The sequence below is a fragment of the Camelina sativa genome, chromosome 15 (assembly GCF_000633955.1).
Source record: "Camelina sativa cultivar DH55 chromosome 15, Cs, whole genome shotgun sequence".
NCBI lineage: Eukaryota > Viridiplantae > Streptophyta > Magnoliopsida > Brassicales > Brassicaceae > Camelina > Camelina sativa.
The window spans coordinates 7,044,301-7,064,403 of NC_025699.1; the positions used below are offsets into that span (position 1 = coordinate 7,044,301).

Below are 20,103 nucleotides of genomic sequence, written 5' to 3' on the forward strand. Positions count from 1 at the left end.
CTGAGCCTCTTTATTGACCCTAATCTTGCCAATTCCTATGTCGAAAACCCAGATTGCAGACCCAAACCAAAAGGTGGTGGGTAATGAAACTCGCTGAGAACATCGCTTCCGTCTCGGACCAAATACATAAATGAAATTCTCTTGAGTTAGTGAAGAACCCCATAATTTTTCCAACAATGGGTAGATTGTCGACTTTAAGAAGTAACCATCAACATCATCGCCAGTTAATGTTGATTCCTTTGTTTTGTAACCAGTGAACATATCTCTAAATCCAAAAGTATCAAACAATATCATTGTCCGACTGTAGTCAAAGCCAAGCATCCATAGTTCCATCCCCCAAGAGTATAAAACACAATCACATATTCCTGGATCCCAAATCCAGAATGGATCTCCCTTTCTCAAATAGGATAGATCCAAATAAGAGGCATATCCCCTTTGATGTTGATAGTGACACGTTTCTATATTGAAACGACAAACACCGTTCATAGACGGAAAGAAACCGACACAAAAACTCTTGGACTGATACCAGATTAGGGTCGAAATAAAACTCTTCCACAGGAAGAGAAAGATAAAACGAAATTGAGACGACGACATTACCAATCCCATCGTTTGATTCTGAGACCTCTGTTCCCTGCTGTTATGAAACGAGAGAAACACGTTCGACTGTGAATCCATTACTCTCGCGAAGTATAATGATCTTTGGGTGTTATTAAACATCACCCAAACAGGAGAAGATGATAATTTCAAGATCTGAATTAGGAGTGGAATGGACGAGATTGACAAGACGGAGGTTTGGGATTTCTGAATTTGCAGCAAATCAAAGTAAAAACAAGGGAAATTAGAAACTGAAGGAAAAAGAAAGGATTGGCCAACGCCGGAGAAGCCAGCGCTGGCCGGAAACCGGTGATAATAGAGGTTGTGTTGCTGAAGTAACTGCCTTCACGATATCGCCTTCGACGAGAGAGAGAAAAAAGATTTTTTTATTATGATCTCAAATATAGCAATCTACATGACCTATTTTTAAAAAGGAATCTTTTATCAAGGTAGGATAAGATCAAAAATTAAAATAAACGACATGTTAAAAAAAAAAAAACATGATCTGAGTACAATATTTTTGGAAACCATATTTTTTACTTTTTTTTTTTTTTTTTTTTNCCATATTTTTTACTTTATTTCAGCACTTGTAATAATTCTAGTCTAAGATTGAATCATAATACTTGTTATTTAACAATGGTACTTATAATTTAATTTGTGTATCATAATACTTGTAAGTTTAATTTAACTGCTAATATTTAAATATGGTTCAATTTAGAATCTAAAAGGTAAAACAATTAGATATGATCTTAGCTACAGCCAACAACAATTTAGGGTGACATTTGTTACATGTCATAATAATCATCTAATTTATAAGATTAAATATAAGATTTATTATATTTTGTGTTGGGGCAAAAACAAAATCAGCCGAACTGAGACATGAAGTCACGGCAAAAGTCATTTCTCTCTTTCTTCTCTCCTCCTCCTCTTTCATTCATCGTTTCCACCGCCAGTACCACCTCCCTCCACTGGATCAACATATCATGTTTGATTTTTTTCTTCATCCAATCTTGTAGTCTATACTCAACAATTCCTTGACTCTGCCTCCGAATTTGTCTCATCATCACCAATGATTACTTACTTACTTGAATGGATAGATTTAGATTTAGTCTAATCTATCTCCAAGGCTGGTTTCTCCTCAGATTCTAGCTCAATTTCTGAAAGTGATTTTTTTTGGTTGTTCAGATTAACACTTCGTCACTTAGTTCATGAGCGACCAGAATTACTTGGGTAAGTAATTGTAAATTTACCTCTTCTCTTCCTTTCTTTGATTCCGATCTAATTTTATTGTTTAACTGGATGCTTCCAGAGAGAGTCGTTCAAAAATCACTTAAAAATATGAATCTTCATCTAAAAAGTGGTCGTCAGGTCAGTTCATAGTTTGGCCAAAAAAAGTTTGTCATTTGAGCTGCATGTTCTCATTACTTTCAAGATTATTCAGATCCAAGACTGAAATGAGTTCTATTCTTATGAAGTATGTGAAATTACTACTACATATATTAGAAAAATGATAACATAAACATTTGATTCAAAAAGGCAATTTATTATCTTATCTTGTTTATCATATAACAAAAAAATTTATAACCATGGACTCATCAATGATTAATATTATCACAGAGGTTCCAAAGTTGTATGGTGGAGATTGACAGTATGTTCTTGAGCGAAGAAATTAGCAAGTGAGAGCTTCTGAATTAATCAATGGGAGTATTAAATTAAGAAGCAACACCAGTTCCATATAAAACACATGAAAAAGGTTAGTACCAGTACCACTATCTATCGCTTATAGTAACAAACTTAATAGAAATAATCCTGCAAAATTAGGTGGATAAATGTCTAACTGACTGCTTTATGTCGTATAGGTTGGGAGTAGTATGGTTGTTTGATTAAAATGCTAGAGATGAAGGTGTGTGATCTTCCTCAAGGTAGTTCATTGCAAGTTGATATTCTTTGTTTTATTTTCTATCTGAAAGCCTAGATTTAGCTTAGGTAGCATTCATGATTTGTCGAACGATGTCTACAAAATAAAATAAAATAAAAATGATGAGAAAAATAAATATTGTGAATTATATTGACATAGTACTAAATAAAATGTATACACGTTCATGTAGATATGTGATTACAATAAGCAGACTCTCAAACATTAAAAAAAAAAAAATGTATCAACTAAGTACAAAGATTATCTTATCAAAATATACCTTTGTGAATGCTTGTGATCTGCTACGCTTGACAACTAATGAATTGAATTTGACAATTGTCAAAGGTCTCACCAAACATTATTAGGGACATTATTGTATACGTTTTCCAGGTATGAAAAGTGTTTACGGTTTCTTGTGAGTATTGTATGAGTGTGGTTGCTTATGTTAAGTCGGGTTGGCAATGTTACATATTTATAGGATTATGATTAGGTCGAGTAAATGAGATCCATTAAGGAGATAAAATATTAGAGTTAGCGAATAATCAGGGAGATAATGACTACAATTTTGGTTTGATAGAATATTAGTGGAATATGATATATTTTGGTTGTAAATGCTGTTTCTTTGTTTTGATTTTGAAGATATGTTGGACGTAAAAATATTTCCGAATCAAGAAGATAAATCGGAAATCTCGGCATCCATCAGATCGAAGGACAATTAATATGTTTAATGCAGTTTTATGGAAAGATAATATTGAAATAAAATATCCGAATTTGATATAATTTATTCTGTAATTATTTAAATAAAAAAATTTAATACAATGGCAGGGTTGTAATTAAGGTGGAAGTTGAGGAATTATTTCAAAAATATTTCTGAAAATGTATATATAGAAGAATACATCGATATCTTATCTTAGCTTTAAAAAAAAAAAATACAATAATTGAATACATGTATAATTTTTATCATACCAAAATCTTGGTCAAACCAAAATTATTATAGTATTTCTAACGTGATGAAAATCGTATTATTTGGTTTAGAGGGAAACGGCACCGTTTTGGGAATGGTCTTTTAACCGAGCTCTCTTAAACCTTACTCTGGGCTCTTGAGCCGCGCTTCTCAACAAATTTTCCAAACGACCGGCGCTGAACTAAAAAGATGAGTTCTTCTGATCTGAAGAGAAAGCAGAAGACGAAGAAGACAAATACAAAACCTGTTCAGTTAAACCCTAATTGGTCACTCCTCCAACAAGTTAGTCTCTATTTCTTTCTCTTACCTTTCTCCTCTTTCTCCAGATTTTTTTTTTTGTTCAGCCATTGAACTCTTTTTGGTTTTTTTGTCTATCGTGCTTGCAGAAGCTGAAATCTAACTCTCATGGAAACAACGGCAACACTCGAAAATCGTTTAGTAATGACAGCCCAGATAATCCCAGCTCCATATTAGGTACCATTCAACTTAAAAATTCGAACTTGAGGTTTGGGGTTTAGGGTTTATAGACCATGTTTTTTGGTTTCTCAGTTGTTCTGACTCACACAGCATACATGTAGGGAAGCGGAAAGAGAGACCCGATTCAGAGGTTGATGTACCTAAGGTTGATCCCTTAACTCCAGTTAACGACGACTCCAGGTGGGTCATGATATAGACAAATGTATTTAACAACACCATATGAGTTTTACATTGTTAGTGTGTTCCTGCTCTGAGGAATTAAGGGGTTTTGTTGAATTGTAGGTTTCTTTAGGTTCTCAGACTATCTTGTACATAACTTTTGGTTATAAGCTATATAATCTTGCTCTTCTTTTCATTTTTGTGAATGTTGATCATTGTGGAATTGGCTTGCATTGCTTAGATAGTGAAAGAATGTTGGGTAATTGATATAAGCAGATCTTGCTAATAGATGTTTCTTTCTTTGAGCAATCTGTGTATCAAATCTCACCAACATGTGGATAGTTTGACAGATGAAGTGGCTATGGACTGTGAAATGGTTGGTGTCAGTCAAGGAACCAAAAGTGCTCTTGGACGAGTTACCTTGGTACACATCTCATCCTGTATTTCCCATAATCCATATTCTTAAGGTGTATATCTCTCTCTTCTTCTACGTGAAGGTCACTGATTGCTTACTCCACCATCTTATTGACAGGTTAACAAATGGGGAAATGTTCTATACGATGAGTTTGTCCGTCCAGTGGAACGTGTTGTTGACTTTCGTACACATATTAGTGGGATTCGACCTCGAGATTTGAGAAAAGGTTGGTTTTGCTTTCAACATTTTTTTACTCCGCTGGAACTAAGGCTTTTAGGGTGCAAATGGATTGAATTTATTACTAAACAGTTTGGAACTTTGATCTTAATTTAGCATTTTTTTTTAACCTCAGCCAAAGATTTCCGCGTTGCTCAGACCAAAGTAGCGGAGTTGATAAAGGGAAAGATTCTAGTGGGACACGCCTTGCACAACGATCTCAAGGTCTGTAGGTTTCACAAATCTAGAATCTGGTTACGATACCATTACAGAGTTTTAACAGAAAATAAACTTTGTAACAGGCTTTGCTGCTAACACACCCCAAACAGGACATAAGGGACACAGCTGAGTATCAGCCCTTTCTCAAGTACTCGCAACACTCAGACCCCTCTCTTTTATCTAGTTGATACTTGTCACACTTCTGCTTTCCCAGACTTCAAACCTTTGGATTGTAACCTAATGAATCTGTAATCTTCCAAACAGGGGCAAACCCAGAAAGTCGTTGAAACATCTCACATCTGAAATTCTAGGAGCTGACATTCAAAATGGAGAGCACTGCCCTGTAAGTATATGTTAGAACAAGGTTGTAGATCTGAATAATACTCTGAATATTACTCTGTAAATGTATCGGTATACAAAGAGAAGCTTAGAGCATCATATTCTCCTTCGCTATCTCTCTTAAGTTCTCACGCAGGAGAAAGTTATACACCACATACATGAAATGTTTATGAATGAGAGGAAGAAGACTTTATACTCTCTAACTGTAAACAATTAGTTGCAGATATTTATTCCTTTTGTCTTCCTTATCCAACTTCTCAACTCTCCTCGCACGTGCCAGTCTCACGTGGCTTCTTCTTACGCACGTACACACGATGGAGCTTATCAGTATATACATCTGAATATAAACAAACATCTTCACGTTTTGCATCTACAAATCTTTAACTCTTCCTTAACTGCAGATTGATGATGCACGAGCAGCTATGATGCTTTACCAGAAGCACAGAAAAGAGTGGGAGAAAAATGTGAAAGACCAGACACGGATGTGGCTGAAACAAAAGAAGCGTAAGCCTAAGAAGAAAGTGAAAGTAGGGAACGCTTCCACCAATGACAGTCCACTTGTTTGAATCAATCAGCGAGAGCAAACATGACTAAACAGAAACCAAGAATCGCTGAAAAGTTTTGGTCTTTTTCCTTTCTTTCGATTGTTGTCGGCATCAGGCGCACCAAATGTACTACTATCTTGTTGTGTACAAGTTCATCACAATGTTATACCATATTGATATTATAGATCATGTAATACATTTTTGGAGGTTCTTAAGTTATATTGTTCAGATTTGTATACCCGTTTACGTTCTCCGGTTTGGTTGTCCGTTTCCGGTTGGGTTTGTTGAAATCAAAATCTCTACTCTCAATCTCACATCACAAGTACCACTTGAGATTAACCCGGGGCCAATTGAAGAATAATAGTTTTGGTTCGGTGTGAGCAATTGAAGAACAACGGTTTGTTTCACTAAATTGAAGAACATCGGTTCGGTTTGGAATAAACCGGTTAATTAATTAAAATCACAGGTTGGTTGCATGTACAAGTCAAGAAAACAAACCCGCTCTGCGGACGCAAATGCTGCCACGTCTTAGATTTCCGTTTCTGTGTAAACAAGAAAACCTAAAAAATAGAAGAAGCTAGCAGATTCTCGCATCAACGAAGAAGAAGAAGACGAGTTAATTGGTTTCCATAGACGACGGAGAAATGCGAGTGATGAGATCATTGCGCAGTAATTCCGGTGCTGGATTTGTTTTCCGGCCGGCGAGGTTAAGCTCTCTCCGGAGCGTCTTTACCGGCTGCCGTGCTGTGATGTTGCCTCGCTTTGGCGGTCCGGAGGTTTTCGAGCTCCGGGAGAATGTTCCGGTGCCGAATCTTAATCCGAATGAGGTTCTTGTTCGAGCCAAAGCTGTCTCCGTCAATCCTCTTGATTGCAGAGTGAGTGTGCTATCTGCTTGATCCGTTTTGATTTCATCTGATTAGTGGCATTTAGATATATAATCGAAGATTTCCTTAATTAGAAATTAAGATTGGTGTGATCGGCTTAGCTTGTGGATCTCTTGCATATGCTCTAGGAGTTTAAAATCGTGTGAAATGGAAGATTTAATAGGAGAAGCTTGAGGTGCTGTAGATGTCTCCCATTGATGATTATATTAGTATGAAGAGTAGTGAGATTGATATTTATAATCATTCATCTGATGAGAAATGCTGTTGATTTCTCAGATACGAGCTGGATATGGACGTTCTGTATTCGAGCCGCATCTACCTATTATAGTTGGACGCGATATCAGTGGTGAAGTTGCAGCAATTGGGAATTCAGTTAAGTCATTAAAAGTAGGACAAGAAGTTTTTGGTGCATTACATCCTACAGCGTTGAGAGGTACTTATACTGACTATGGAATTCTTTCGGAGGAAGAACTCACGGAAAAGCCATCTTCAGTTTCTCATGTGGTAAGTAGGAAGATCTAGATACCCTTGATTCTCTCCATCTTTGTTTTTGTTTTTCGATTGATTGAATGTCTTTTCTTAGCTATATGTCTTTTAAGCTATTCTGTTGTTTGTCTCTTGTAGGAAGCAAGTGTCATTCCTTTTGCAGCGTTGACTGCTTGGCGTGCTTTGAAGAGTAATGCTCGGATAACTGAAGGGTATGTTATTTTCTGTATGGTGGAAATAAGCTGATACTAATTCACTTTTCAACATTCACATGTACTTCTTTCATGTTATATTTGTACTATTGTGGACTCAACATCGTTTCTTACAATGTGTCTCTTTGCAGACAAAGACTATTAGTTTTTGGAGGAGGAGGAGCAGTAGGTTTTTCTGCAATCCAGCTTGCAGTAGCCTCTGGGTGTCATGTGACAGCCTCTTGTGTGGGTCAGACGAAAGACAGAATACTTGCAGCTGGTGCCGAACAAGCTGTTGACTACACAGCCGAGGTAGTTTACATGAGTTGTTTAGTTATCTTATCTGTTCATCCAAAGCAGAGCCATGATGATCTTATTCTGACTCCTGAAGCTGGACCTGTTTTATTTACAGGACATTGAGTTGGCGGTAAAAGGAAAATTTGATGCCGTCTTGGATACTATTGGTGGGCCTGAAACAGAGAGAATAGGCATTAACTTCTTGAGGAAGGGTGGAAGCTATATGACTCTCCAGGTATATATAATTCTTCTGTTTTTGCTTTACAAGCTGCAGCTACCTTGGTTGCTTAGGTTTTGGATCTTGTTTAACATAAGTGGATTTTAAATTTTTTGCATTTATCTTTCGAAGGGTGAGGCTGCAGCGTTGACTGATAGATACGGTTTTGTGGTTGGGCTTCCTCTCGCAACTTCACTCTTGATGAAGAAGAAGATACAATATCAGTATTCTCATGGAATAGGTATATGATAGATCCTGCATTACTCTCTTTTGTTTTAAAGGAACTATTCTGGTGATAAGACATATCTCATTGAGTGGGAAAGAAAAGGCTAATGGGATAAAATCTGACTGTGATTAACTTATAACAAAAACAGACTATTGGTGGTCGTATATGAGGGCTGATCCCGAAGGTCTAGCCGAGATTCAGCGGTTAGTTGGAGCCGGAAAGCTAAAGATTCCTGTGGAGAAAACATTTCCAATAACCGATGTTGTAGCAGCTCATGAAGCCAAGGAAAAGAAGCAGATTCCTGGTAAGGTGGTTCTAGAGTTCTGAACTATATATATACATAGTAGCAGCAATAATAACACCTGCATAGTTCTCTAGCAGTTGTTCTTTCTAGAGTTTACACGCAGAGAAAAACAAATGTTTTTGCGTCTGGAGTTTTCTGTAAATGAGATCTATCAGGCTTAGATTCAGATCAAGAACTTGAAGTTTCTGTATAGACTTTCCAAAAGGGTTCGTTTTTTATTGAGACTTCGTGTCGCAACTTGCAGTGAAACCAAAGTAATGAGAATTGTTTAGAAAGATTTTGTTGTTGTTGTTGCCATCTATTGTTTGGAATCATACAACATACAACTAAAGCTCTTCTAGATTGTTGAAGGGTGGTTTTGAAAAGAAATTGAAACTGTTACTTGCTTACAACAATAATTGGAACAGAAACGTAGAGTTAAACCCCATATCTAATAAGTTTTGATAAGTTGTAACTATGCACCATAAGATAACGTATATGCCTCAATTAAATAAGACCTGCTAAATGTGTCACACCAAGCCAAGGTTGATCACAGGATCGAACAAATCCCACAAAATCAAAGTCCAACCTAATTTGCAAGTAGCAGTCTTTGTTTATTAGTAGTACTTGATTTAAAGTAAGTCTTAAAGATCCTAACTAAGTAATAATTTATTAGTTAGAGAAAAGGTGTCGAAGTGTCATTAAAAGCATAACATGCAGTTAAACTAACTTAATAAATGTATGTTTTGTCTAGTTCTCGTCCTTTAATGGGTCTCTCTCTAGTCAAACTAATCTCTTCTCTGCCAGATCAACCAAACAACTAAATCCTTTTAACGCGCCATGATACGCGTGTCGTTCACAGCCTTCTCACCTGACCTAAGTAAAGTAGTGGGACAAGAACCTTCTCTTTCTTTCCAAGTCTTTGAAAACTTTTTTCTTTTTTTTTTTTTCTTTCTTTCTGGTAAATGTTATTGGCAAGTCTTCGAAAACGATAGATACCTTCTACGGTTCTTTAATTTCTTCTATATATCTACAGCAAGAACATACTATATCTACATGCTTATTATTTTTGGGGGACCAACGAGCACATGTGTATATATATATATATCATCATATTAATTGTCAGTAAAATCACGTAGACACCTTTTTCATCTATGTAATCAATTTGGCATTTATTATTGTATCCAACAATGTTGATGCTTCTGAAAAAGGGGATTGTTCTTATCTTATACCAGAGTCAATCATAGTAACATATATTAGAATCTAAATTTTTGTAGGATTTATTTTGCATAGCATAATTTCTACATATCATATATAGGGAAACAAAAAATAAAAATGGCCGAACGAAGTATGGATTTAGTATTTGCTATATTTGGGGTTTTTATAGAAGATGTAGTAGAGTGTTATTAATTTATTAGTCTAGTTGAAAGATTATTAAATAGAAAGTAGGAAGCGTTGGATTTAAAAGCATGTTAATGCAAATGTAAAGTGGTCCTCTTTATTTAGTAGTAGTACTCTACTCTCTTTTAATAGGTCTGGTCAAACTCTTTTTCTTCTTCTCTGTACGACTGCCACATCATATAAAACCTATCTTCAATTCCTTATTATTGTGACCGTTACTTCGCGGTTCACGCGCGGTTTTTCTTACCCGCGTGATTTTTCATTCACATTTCACGCCATTACCTTCTTTTGTGATTTATATGTAAATGTATCAACTTAAACTTTTTAAAAGAGATTACTTGAATGATTATTTAAGGGTATATTTCAAATATAAAAGTGAAAGCGTGAAATTTTAATATCAAAAAGTTTTAGATGTTTGATGCTTAAAAATTTTTAAATTAGAAGATATTTTATATTTGAATTTCTTAGTTTTTTTTTTTCTAATCGGTCTAAGTAAAACGTGTATATGTAATTCCTAGATCAGTTAAAAAGAGTCAAACTGTGCAAGTTCGAAAATCTCAATAAAAACAGAATTTGGTTTTTGTACCTATCGACAAAATGCAAATACAAAATTTTCGAATAATGTGAAACATATTTGTTATGAGGTTGATCTATCTATCTATTAGTTTAATTTCGTGGCTTCTGAATTGTAAATTGTATGATTAGTTAAGAGTAGAATAGTCATGTCTCTAATAATTTGGTCATACTCACATTCGGAACAACATAAATGATAATGAAGCTAGTAGGTCCGACTCCTTTTAAGTGCTTCAAAAAGCGACACGACGTCCCTTGGTTTTCATGCACAAGAAAATGAAAAAAGAAGTAAAAGTGAGAATATCACGAGAATTAGAAACTCAAAACTAATAGTAATAACCTAAGCTTGAATGTAATCTTTACAAAAATTTATAATAATTAAAATAAGAAAAAGAACAACGGCCATGTCGAATCATTACCCTATCTCTCGGTACTCCGATCACGTGCAAGCTTTGGCTTCTCTACTATTCTATGATGCACTACTTTTATATATATATTCTTAATACTAAATAAGTTTTAACTTTATTTAATTTTATTATCAATATTATCTCTGTGCTATATTTGTCTTCGACCGTTTTTAGCCTAAACCATGTGACGATTTCCGGTAGACTGTTTTATCATTATGAAAAAGGAAAATGAATCAAAAGCTATGTCCCCCTTAATTGGGTTTATTCTTTTTTTTAAAAAAAAATAATTAAGTTCACTCTCTCCATAAAACTTGTTCTTTGTGGTCTTTGGCTATACTAAAAACTTGAAATTATCAGTAGATAAAAAAAACTTCATCCATAAAATTATTATAATTTCAAACATAAACACAACCAGAACAGAAGATTCTAAAATATCTAATAGGAGATCTGAACACTTGACTTTACTAATTCATTTTGAATTTTATGTTACATAAAAATTATATACATTTTGTGTAAAAGCATCATCCACTTGTCGTTATAAATTACCATCCAAGATCCCTCCAATCTCTACATGCATATAAGTCCAATAAAAATCTTAGCCACGAGAAAAAAAATCCAAAAACTTTTGAATTTCACAATCTTTTTTCCAAATGAAAGAAATACTCCACAAAAGTTTGTGTTTTTATTTCGACCAAAAAAGATCCAAAAGCTAAAAAAAAGAAGAAAAGGAAAGAGAGATTACAAAAACAATACAAGCAAAATATACAAGAGACATGCGTGTCTGAGTGTTTGTGTTTTTGGGAAAGCCAATACCTTTAGGCTTTAGTGTGCACACACACATGTGTGTATCCCACAGAGTGTACGAACCCCCCTTTTCTTGTTCTTTTCTTTTAACTCATTTCACTCTCATCATGGGCCACTCTCTTTCACCATCCACAACAATTTACCCAATTCACCCCTTCCTTCTTTATCAACCACACATGACACAAACCAAACCCAAGCCATTACCATCATTGGCATTACCTAAAAGAAAAAATCCAAATTGAGATTTGTATTAGTCAATAATCCCATATAACATACTAATAATAGATTTAGATTTAGGAAGAAGGAATCTTACTCCTCCTTAAGTCCTAACCAGATCGAGGGGTATTTTAGTAAAATTCTCAAAGGATCCCTAAGTCTCTCGATTCCGTTACACTCTCAAAACCAAAAATTTATCTATCTCTATCTATGGTGATAGCTCCTACTACTACTATTACACTCTTCTTCTTCTTCTTCTCACTGTAAAAAAAAAAAAAAAACCAATGGCCGAAACTGAAAGACCCCACCGTTCGTCAAGTATTAACAGCAGCAGCAACAACAACAATGCTTCTTCTTCTTCATCTACCGATCTATTCATTTGTTTCACATCTCGTTTCTCATCTTCTTCTTCCATGCGTCTCTCTTCTAAATCCATCCATAGTCCAGCTCGTTCCGCTTGTCTCACCACTTCTCTCAGCCGTCGTCTCCGTACCAGCGGTAGCTTAAAGAACGCTTCAGCTGGAGTTTTGAACTCTCCGATGTTTGGTGCTAATAACAGTGGAGGAGGAGGACGCAAGAGATCTGGATCTGGTTACGAGAATAGCAACACCAACAACAACAATAACAACATAGAGCCGTCGTCTCCTAAGGTTACGTGTATTGGTCAGGTTAGGGTGAAGACTAGGAAGCATGTTAAGAAGAAGATGAGAGCTAGATCTAGGAGGAAAGGAGGAGGTGAGACTAGTTTCAGAAGATCGGCTGATCAAAACGACGGCGGTAGCGGTAGTGGTAGTGGTGGTGGATGTCGTTTTGATGCGACTGAGAATCGCTGGGTTCATCTTCCGGTGACTATATGTGAGTCGTTGAGATCGTTTGGTTCCGAGCTCAACTGTTTCTTCCCGTGTAGATCTTCGTGTATGGAGAACAGTCATCATGGTGATGGGAGCAGGCGGCGAGTTGAGAGTAACAACGACGGTTGCGGCGGCGGCGGCGGAGGAAAGTCTTGTGGTGCGGTGTTTACGAGGTGGTTTGTAGCGGTGGAGGAGACGTCGTCGTCGGGAGGGAAGAGAAGAGAGATTGAGCTTGTTGTTGGTGGAGAAGACGAAGTTGAGGAAGATAGACGGAGGAGTCGTCGGAGACATGTGTTTGAGGGGCTTGATTTGAGTGAGATTGAGATGAAGACGGAGAAGAAAGAGAGAGGTGGAGGAGGAGGAGAAGTTGGACGGATGAGTATATGTTCACCGCCGAAGAACGCTTTGTTGTTGATGCGGTGTAGATCCGATCCGGTTAAAGTGGCGGCGTTAGCTAACCGGGTTCGCGAAAGACAGTTGTCGTTAAACGACGGCGTATACAGAGGAGGAAGAGAAGAGGAGGAAGATGATGAGAGAAGAAGAAGGTTTGAGTTGGAGATTGAAGACAAGAAACGGATCGACTTGTGTGAGAAATGGATCTCTGGGGATACTAATGTCGAGAGAGAAGAAGTTGCAGTTGTTGAAGGTGAAGCTGAAGCTGAAGCAGAGGTGGTTCCTCTGGTTTCAAATCCAGTTACAGAGGAAGAAGAAAGAGTCCAAGTTCTTGAAGATTCGATTGTTGAAGCACAAGAAGAAGAAGGTTCGAATTCGTATGAGGAAGAAGAAATTGAAGCTACGATATTGAAGAACATTGAAGAAGATATCAGAAAAGCCATAGAAGAAGAGGAGCACATGGCTGAGATGGCTGATGAGGAAGAATTAGCTGCGGTGGCTGAGGTCGAGGAAGAAGAAAGCAAAGAGGTTGCTTCTGTAACCACGGGAAACGAGGAAAGATCCGAACAAGGAAACAGAGAACCCGACCCGAGTCCAGAAGTGGTGATGAGAGGAGGAAGTCAACTTGAGAAGACGACGGCGACGCCGTATAAGGTGTTACCGGATTGTTTGCTGTTAATGATGTGTGAACCAAAGCTATCAATGGAAGTTTCCAAGGAGACTTGGGTTTGCAGTACAGATTTCGTCAGATGTTTACCAGGAAGACCTCCGGCGAAGAAGATACCACCAGAAGCTACCGGAGATAATAATAATAATAATAATCATCATCATCATCAACCCAAGAAGCGAATTGTAACCGCCGTTGATTCCAACGCATCTTCTCGCCGGCGTTCAATCGATAAACCACCGTTACACCTACAGCCGCCACGGTCATCGTGTTCATACCCAGCAGCTCCACCGATAATAACGGCGGCTGCGGCGGTTGGTGAGCAGAAGGTAGCCGGAGCTAATAAGGCGTACGAGCCACCAGTGCTGCCACGTTGCAAATCGGAACCTAGGAAGTCAGCGTCAAAGCTTGCGCCGGAAGCTTGTTTCTGGAAAAACAGAAAGCTGGAGCCACATCCTCAGGCAAGCGTCGGAGTCGGCGCCGCCGGAGTAGGGTTCTAGGATAAGGGGGGACGTGAGTGGGGAATAAAGAGAACTATTTGGGTGTAATAGTAATTTCAAAATACTATAAGTCCTTTGTTTGTAAATTTTGTTTTGCTTAGTCATAATTCATTTCTTTCACTGTGCCAATGTTTTTTCATGAAAATCTGTATCCGTTTTTTTGTCCGTTAGTCTAATGTCTCACTCTCACTCACTCTCCTCCTCTGGTCGATAAAGTCCCATCGAAACTAACAACTAACGCTTCCCAACAAACAGGTAGCTAGAGATAGTTTACAATCAATTGAAAAGATATTAAAAAAAAAAAACAATTTATACATAGTTCGCTACATGAATTATTATTATTACATGTTTCATAAGTACAAATACAAAGACTGGATCAATCACCTCAACTTTGATCCTCGTTGTTTTTATTTACTTCACTGTTGTCACCTGATGAGTCTCCAGGCTGTTTTGTGGCCTTGATGGCATCATCGGACTCTTCGTTGAAGGCTAATTGACCAGAGTAAAGGAGAAGTCCGAACGCATTGAGACCAAAAACAAATGTTGCTAGATAGCATATACCGTTGATGATAGTCCTGCAAGAAAATGAAGAGTTTGGTCTAAGAAGTTTGCGAAGATTGGCTTGAGATTAGAAATACAGAGAAGGTGATAAAAGCTTGTACGTACCTTACGGTTACTGTGATTTGCCTTATCTGCAATAGATAGAAGATAAGCTTTTAGAGAAGTTTAAGGTTTCGGACAAGAATGAATGTATAGCTAATATAGCCTAATAGCTGTAGCTAGTTGTACATAGAATTCAGAAACCATGGAATGGGCAGATTCTTTTTATACACACAGCAATGATCAAAAGTGTTTTAGTGAAAGAAGTCTAAGAATGGGTCATTCCCATAATGGCCTTAAGCTAGTTGCAGAATGAATTCAGAACATGGACAAGATTGGGACCTCTGCATAATGACTAAATCTATAGCTATCTCTCAATAATGGGCATTTATAATCATCGAGATCATAATGATACTTGGGACACAAGGTAGTTACTAATACTTAGCCAAATCTAAAGATAGAGACAGAGAAACAGCAAACGTCGACACAAGCAATGAATGAATGAGATCAAAAAGGGAAGAGACAGAGAAGAAACGAACCGAGAAGTTATCAGAGATAGTCTGACGATTGAGTCCTGATTCAACAGTAACAGTGAATTTGTAAAGAATGAGAGCAATGACTCCTGCTGATATCGCACCAAGAAACGCTGAAGCCGCCGATGGAGTTGAACTACCTCCTTCTATCGGAGTTGAACCCAACGCTTTCAAATTATCCAATGCCTCATCTTTCAACGATTTCTTTGCTCCGGTAGACCTAAATGTCTACAATTCCAACACCAAAATCAACTCACAATCCCTAAATTCTCAAACACAAACCCCCAAATTAATTGAATCAAATCGATTTAAAAGCTTACCAGCTCTTTGGAGCGTCGAGCGCGCCGTCGAACCGAGCGGATGAGGAAGACAGTAATGGCACCGGTTAGAAGCACACTGGTGGCTAACTGGAGAGGAGTAGGGTCATCGGAAGTGGCGAATATGGAGTTGGTAGACGAAAACGGAGACGATGACGGCGGAGGAAGCTCAATTGGACCATCTTCCTCCTCAACCTCCTCCGCCACATCGGCTATTTTTTTAACGGCGGTTATCCGGATTCCATCGGGTCGGATCCTGGTAAAAGCGGATACTGGAGAGATGGATTCCGGTAGGCGGTAGAGAGAGATAAGACGCGTCGGACGGAGACGGTTAGGGAGAGAGAAGGGTGAAGTGAAGAGACACTGGTGGCTCTGCAACACTAACATTTTTTTATTTTCTTAGCCGTCGAAAGCTTTTTTTTATCTCACCATTAACGTTTTCTTCAAATATCCTCAGTTCAAAGCCTCTTTATCGTTTAGGAGGTTCGTCTCCGAAAACACGCTATGTGAATCAGAAGGTCTAATGTTACCATTACCAAAATGTCATCTAGTTTCACTTAATTCTACATCATATAAATTACTAGCAGTTGATCCGCGCTACGCGCGGAAGTTTCATGAGGTTGATTTTGTTTTTGTTGTTGTGTTAGTTTGATATTTTGTATGTTTTTTCCATCTTTCCGTGTGGTTATGGTGTTCGTATATTGTTCTTTGTTCTTTTGTTGTTTTTTCTAGGTTTTTTTTTCAAGTTTGTATTTTTTTTTCTATTTTAGGAATCTAAAATTTATTTAAATCATGATGATCCTTTTTTGTATTCATAAAATATAGAATACGAAGTTAGTTAAGTTTTGTATAGTTATTAATTGTTTTATTGGTTTTGTCTTTTGTTCTGGTTTATTTATTTTCTTTTCTTTTTGTCGTTCCATATTTTTTTGGTTTTCTTAGATGTTGTTGTAGGTAATGTTTAAAAAAAAAAAATAATTGACCTGTGGTTGTTGTTTTTTTCGAAACGCTTTTGTTTTTGGAGTAATGTGTTCGTGGTTTTTTATGTCAAATGTTTTGCCAGTTCAATTACTTATTCTTTAATTTGTTTATTTTTTCTGTTTGACATTGGACCTTAATTTCTTTAATATGGTTTGTCTTTGATATGAGAATGGCCTTTTCAAAATATGATGTCGTGTGAACGGATAGCAGTAAAGTAATTTTCCCGATCTACAGTATAGTCAGAGTTTTGAAAGTTTTCCCTTCATTGCTAATCCTTCTTCATTCATCCCTTTTAGAGATGCATAATTTATCTCTCTGCCTTCGCATGCGTAAGAGTTAATTTGCTCTTCTCTGCTGGTTTTGTTCCAGTTAAGTGGTTGTTGGTGTTCAAATCTGGCCTTCTTTAATTTTGTTTTTTGGGTTTCATTTCAGAATTAATTTGTGAATTTTATTGCCGATTTTTGTTTTGATTTTGTTTCGTTTGGTCTCCAGAGTGTGGGCTTTGATCGGATGTGAATTGTGTGTTGTTAAATTAAATGTTCGTCTCTATGACGGTTTTCCACCAAAAAATTGTGAGGTGTAGTATTATGTTCGCCGGTTTAGAAAGTTAATCAATTAAGGTCTAATGCGAAGATAATCTCGAACTTGAATATTAGCATCTTTTCCTTTAACTAATGGTGTGTGTAGGTCGTAGTTTTTTCCCCGGCTTGGTAATGGTTTCGTATATATTTGTCGAGTAATGTTAATGTTAGCTGTGTTTCCCTTATTCTATGAACGTGTTTGTAAGTTATTCGATTGAATTGTTTTATCATTTTTTTTAAGGATGCTTGTTTTACGAATGAGAATTTTTAAATGCTATACTTGTTGCTGAATCTGAAGACCTCTTTCCATACGTCAATGCTAATATTCATACAGATCGTTTAAGACCTGTTTTAGAGTTCGTTTGTTCGAGCTCTCTTCTCAATTTGTTGATCTTGTATGCATGTTGTGTTTTGTTTTCATGGTAACTGGTCGGCTTATTTATTATTTTCTCCCTATCTTTTCTATTATGGTATACTTTCAGTTACTTTATCTTCTTCTCTTGTTTATATTATTATGGAGGCGTATTCTTTGTTTAGGAAGCAGGAAAACAACAACTTTGTTATGAAGTTTGAAAATTTGTAGAGGATGATAACATTGGTTAGCTTATTGTTTTGCCTCAGCCATGGGAATTGGGGTAATTATAATATATTTTTTATAAACTATTTTTCCTATCATTTATTGAATTTTGACAATTGTATCTAATTTTACATATTTGAACTGGGGCCTTCCAACTTTTAGTTCTCGTAGTGATTTGGTTATAGATCGAAGCCTTATGTTAATAGGCTTGGGCCCAAAATTTGGGTTGTACGGGAGGTTTGTCCGATCGTGGTATTTGTTTTATATAAAAAGTTCGAAGATGGCCCATCTTCGTTTGTGTATTGTCGGCTCTTAACTTGCTAATTGTTTAAGTTGACGTACCATAAAAGTTTCTGTAATATGGGTTGTTTGTTGTTCTTCTTATTAGTTGTAAAGTAACACGGTTATATACTTTTTTATAAAATGACTGGATGTTTATTTAGTTCGATTTAGTTTGACAGAGTAGTCGTATGTTTTAGGTAGATTCTGGAATTTTTTATGAAAACCATTTCCTGTATTTTCAGAGTACATTGTTTTGACATAAAAAATGTTCTACTTAACTCTGTTTTGATATTTTTTTTAAAAAAAATTGATTACATCAGTTTCATATGAATTTCTACAGTTCTGTTTAGAGTCGGTCGTATTTTCATATGGAGAATAGTAACTGAATTTGCTCATATATTTATTTCACGTGTCCTTTATAAAAGATAATGAAAAGAAAAACAACTTGAAAAGGAGGAGAACTGGAAAACAATGAAAATAGTTCTTCATCGTATGTTATGTTTTTTTTTTTTGTTAATGATGGTTTACAAACTTCCTCATCTGCTTATAGTAGTAGCACTTCTTGCACCTATCCTGTTTGGTCTGTTGTCTCTTATGGATTGGAAGTAGATTGGTTTCTTGATGATATAGATCCCCTGGAGTGATAATTGGATCAAAAGACTTGTTAAACGGGAGAGTTTGTAAGGCTATTTTGAGAAAACGAAACTCGACGAAGAAAAACAGTCGCAGCTTTCATACTTCCTGCAACAAAGGAGCCTCAAGGAGGTCTTCACCAGCTTCCTGTGTTTCTATCTCACTCTGTTGTGCGGTAGCACTTCTATGGGCTGAAGCAAAAAACTCACCAGCCAAAAAACAATAACATCCACATGAATATATCACGAGATGCACATCCAACGCTTTAACCATAACAGTGTAAAATCTGCATTTTGCACTATAGAAGACCCTTTACACTCACTAAAACACTGTGGAACAAACATTATATATAGTGTGGTGGCATTAGTATCTACTTTTATCCTCAGGTAAATATATTTACAGAACCAGAAAACTGTCAATCAAATTTAAATCCAAGTCAGAAAAATATCAAGACTCTACATGTAAGGCGGCATTGTAGGATCTACAAAAACTCAGATTTAAGTAGAATGAAAAGACATTACCTTCTCAAGAAGAAGGTTGTACTCCACAAGTTCATTATAAGACCGCTGCAACTTGTCATTATTAGCATTGATTTCAACAAGTTCAGCTTCTAGCTCTCCAAGCTTTACCTGAATAAGGAGGAAGAAGAGAAAGTATAAGCAAGAAGAAACGGGAAGCATTAAGTACCAAAATATTGTTATATGGAAGTAGGTGAGGAACAGACCTCTCAAGACATAGGTGAACTAACATCCTCTCCAAGGTTTGTGTCATACCATTTCGATATGCTTTTGTGGAACAAACTTGGCCAATGACATCTAATGTGCGTCAAGAAAACAGGGAAGAAGAGAAAACCATAAGGCTATAAATTAATGTATGGAATAAAATAACAACACCGTAAATCAACATAATGTAGGAAAGTTTAACACGGACGCCCTGTACATCATATAGAGAAGTTGTCGATTTCTTTTTATAAATAAAACAAACTCATGAGCGTTTAATAATGGAAGTTTTTCTTTTAAGAGATGAAGACAATATAGGAGACGGGAAATATTAAAAGAGTTTAAACGTCGGTTCACCTTGAAGATCTGTATTGGTGTTGGCAAGAGAAACTAGATGTTGATAAGTCCGGAACCTGTAAAACTCTTCCAGAACAATACCGAAAGACTCGTTGACCTGATGAAAAGCAGTGGTTGCTATGAAACGTACAGAGAAAGGGGAGTCAGTTAGTTTGAAACGGGTGTTGCTTCTGGTGACTTCAAAATCCGAGAGAATATATATTGCCCCATCACACAACGACTTTTCGTATTTTGAAAGATGGGTGACATTGATGGATCCTTTGGATGACAAAACTATAAAAAAA

General features: G+C 36.7%; 4 protein-coding genes across 8 annotated transcripts; 3 read left to right on the plus strand and 1 right to left on the minus strand.

The window, feature by feature from the left end:
- LOC104745792 (RNA exonuclease 4-like) lies at window positions 1,436-6,079 on the plus strand. Of its 5 annotated transcripts, none has more exons than XM_010467146.2 (13): window positions 1,436-1,824; window positions 2,212-2,347; window positions 2,454-2,516; window positions 3,545-3,755; window positions 3,860-3,947; window positions 4,052-4,130; window positions 4,452-4,533; window positions 4,642-4,750; window positions 4,877-4,965; window positions 5,043-5,107; window positions 5,224-5,302; window positions 5,522-5,625; window positions 5,700-5,819. In XM_010467146.2, exons 4-13 carry the CDS (start codon window positions 3,663-3,665, stop codon window positions 5,722-5,724), a joined length of 813 nt encoding a protein of 270 aa, XP_010465448.1. In that variant the 5' UTR covers window positions 1,436-1,824; window positions 2,212-2,347; window positions 2,454-2,516; window positions 3,545-3,662; the 3' UTR covers window positions 5,725-5,819. The 5 variants fall into 5 exon arrangements, with proteins under 5 accessions (XP_010465448.1, XP_010465445.1, XP_010465446.1 ...); XM_010467143.2 differs by adding an exon at window positions 1,904-1,962 and having other exon boundaries at window positions 5,522-5,792; XM_010467144.2 differs by having other exon boundaries at window positions 1,436-1,579; window positions 1,780-1,824; window positions 5,522-5,792.
- LOC104779785 (reticulon-4-interacting protein 1, mitochondrial) lies at window positions 6,343-8,725 on the plus strand. The gene is made up of 7 exons (XM_010467148.2): window positions 6,343-6,718; window positions 7,004-7,231; window positions 7,352-7,425; window positions 7,557-7,716; window positions 7,817-7,936; window positions 8,051-8,159; window positions 8,293-8,725. Exons 1-7 carry the CDS (start codon window positions 6,488-6,490, stop codon window positions 8,469-8,471), a joined length of 1,101 nt encoding a protein of 366 aa, XP_010465450.1. The 5' UTR covers window positions 6,343-6,487; the 3' UTR covers window positions 8,472-8,725.
- Window positions 12,113-14,368, plus strand: LOC104745795. Its single transcript, XM_010467149.2, has one exon. It carries the CDS (start codon window positions 12,113-12,115, stop codon window positions 14,237-14,239), a length of 2,127 nt encoding a protein of 708 aa, XP_010465451.1. The 3' UTR covers window positions 14,240-14,368.
- LOC104745796 lies at window positions 14,486-16,141 on the minus strand. Its single transcript, XM_010467150.2, has 4 exons — window positions 15,693-16,141; window positions 15,379-15,600; window positions 14,906-14,931; window positions 14,486-14,814 (listed from the first exon to the last, which is right to left on the minus strand). The coding sequence occupies exons 1-4, from the start codon at window positions 16,074-16,076 to the stop codon at window positions 14,625-14,627; spliced, it is 822 nt and encodes a 273-aa protein (XP_010465452.1). The 5' UTR covers window positions 16,077-16,141; the 3' UTR covers window positions 14,486-14,624.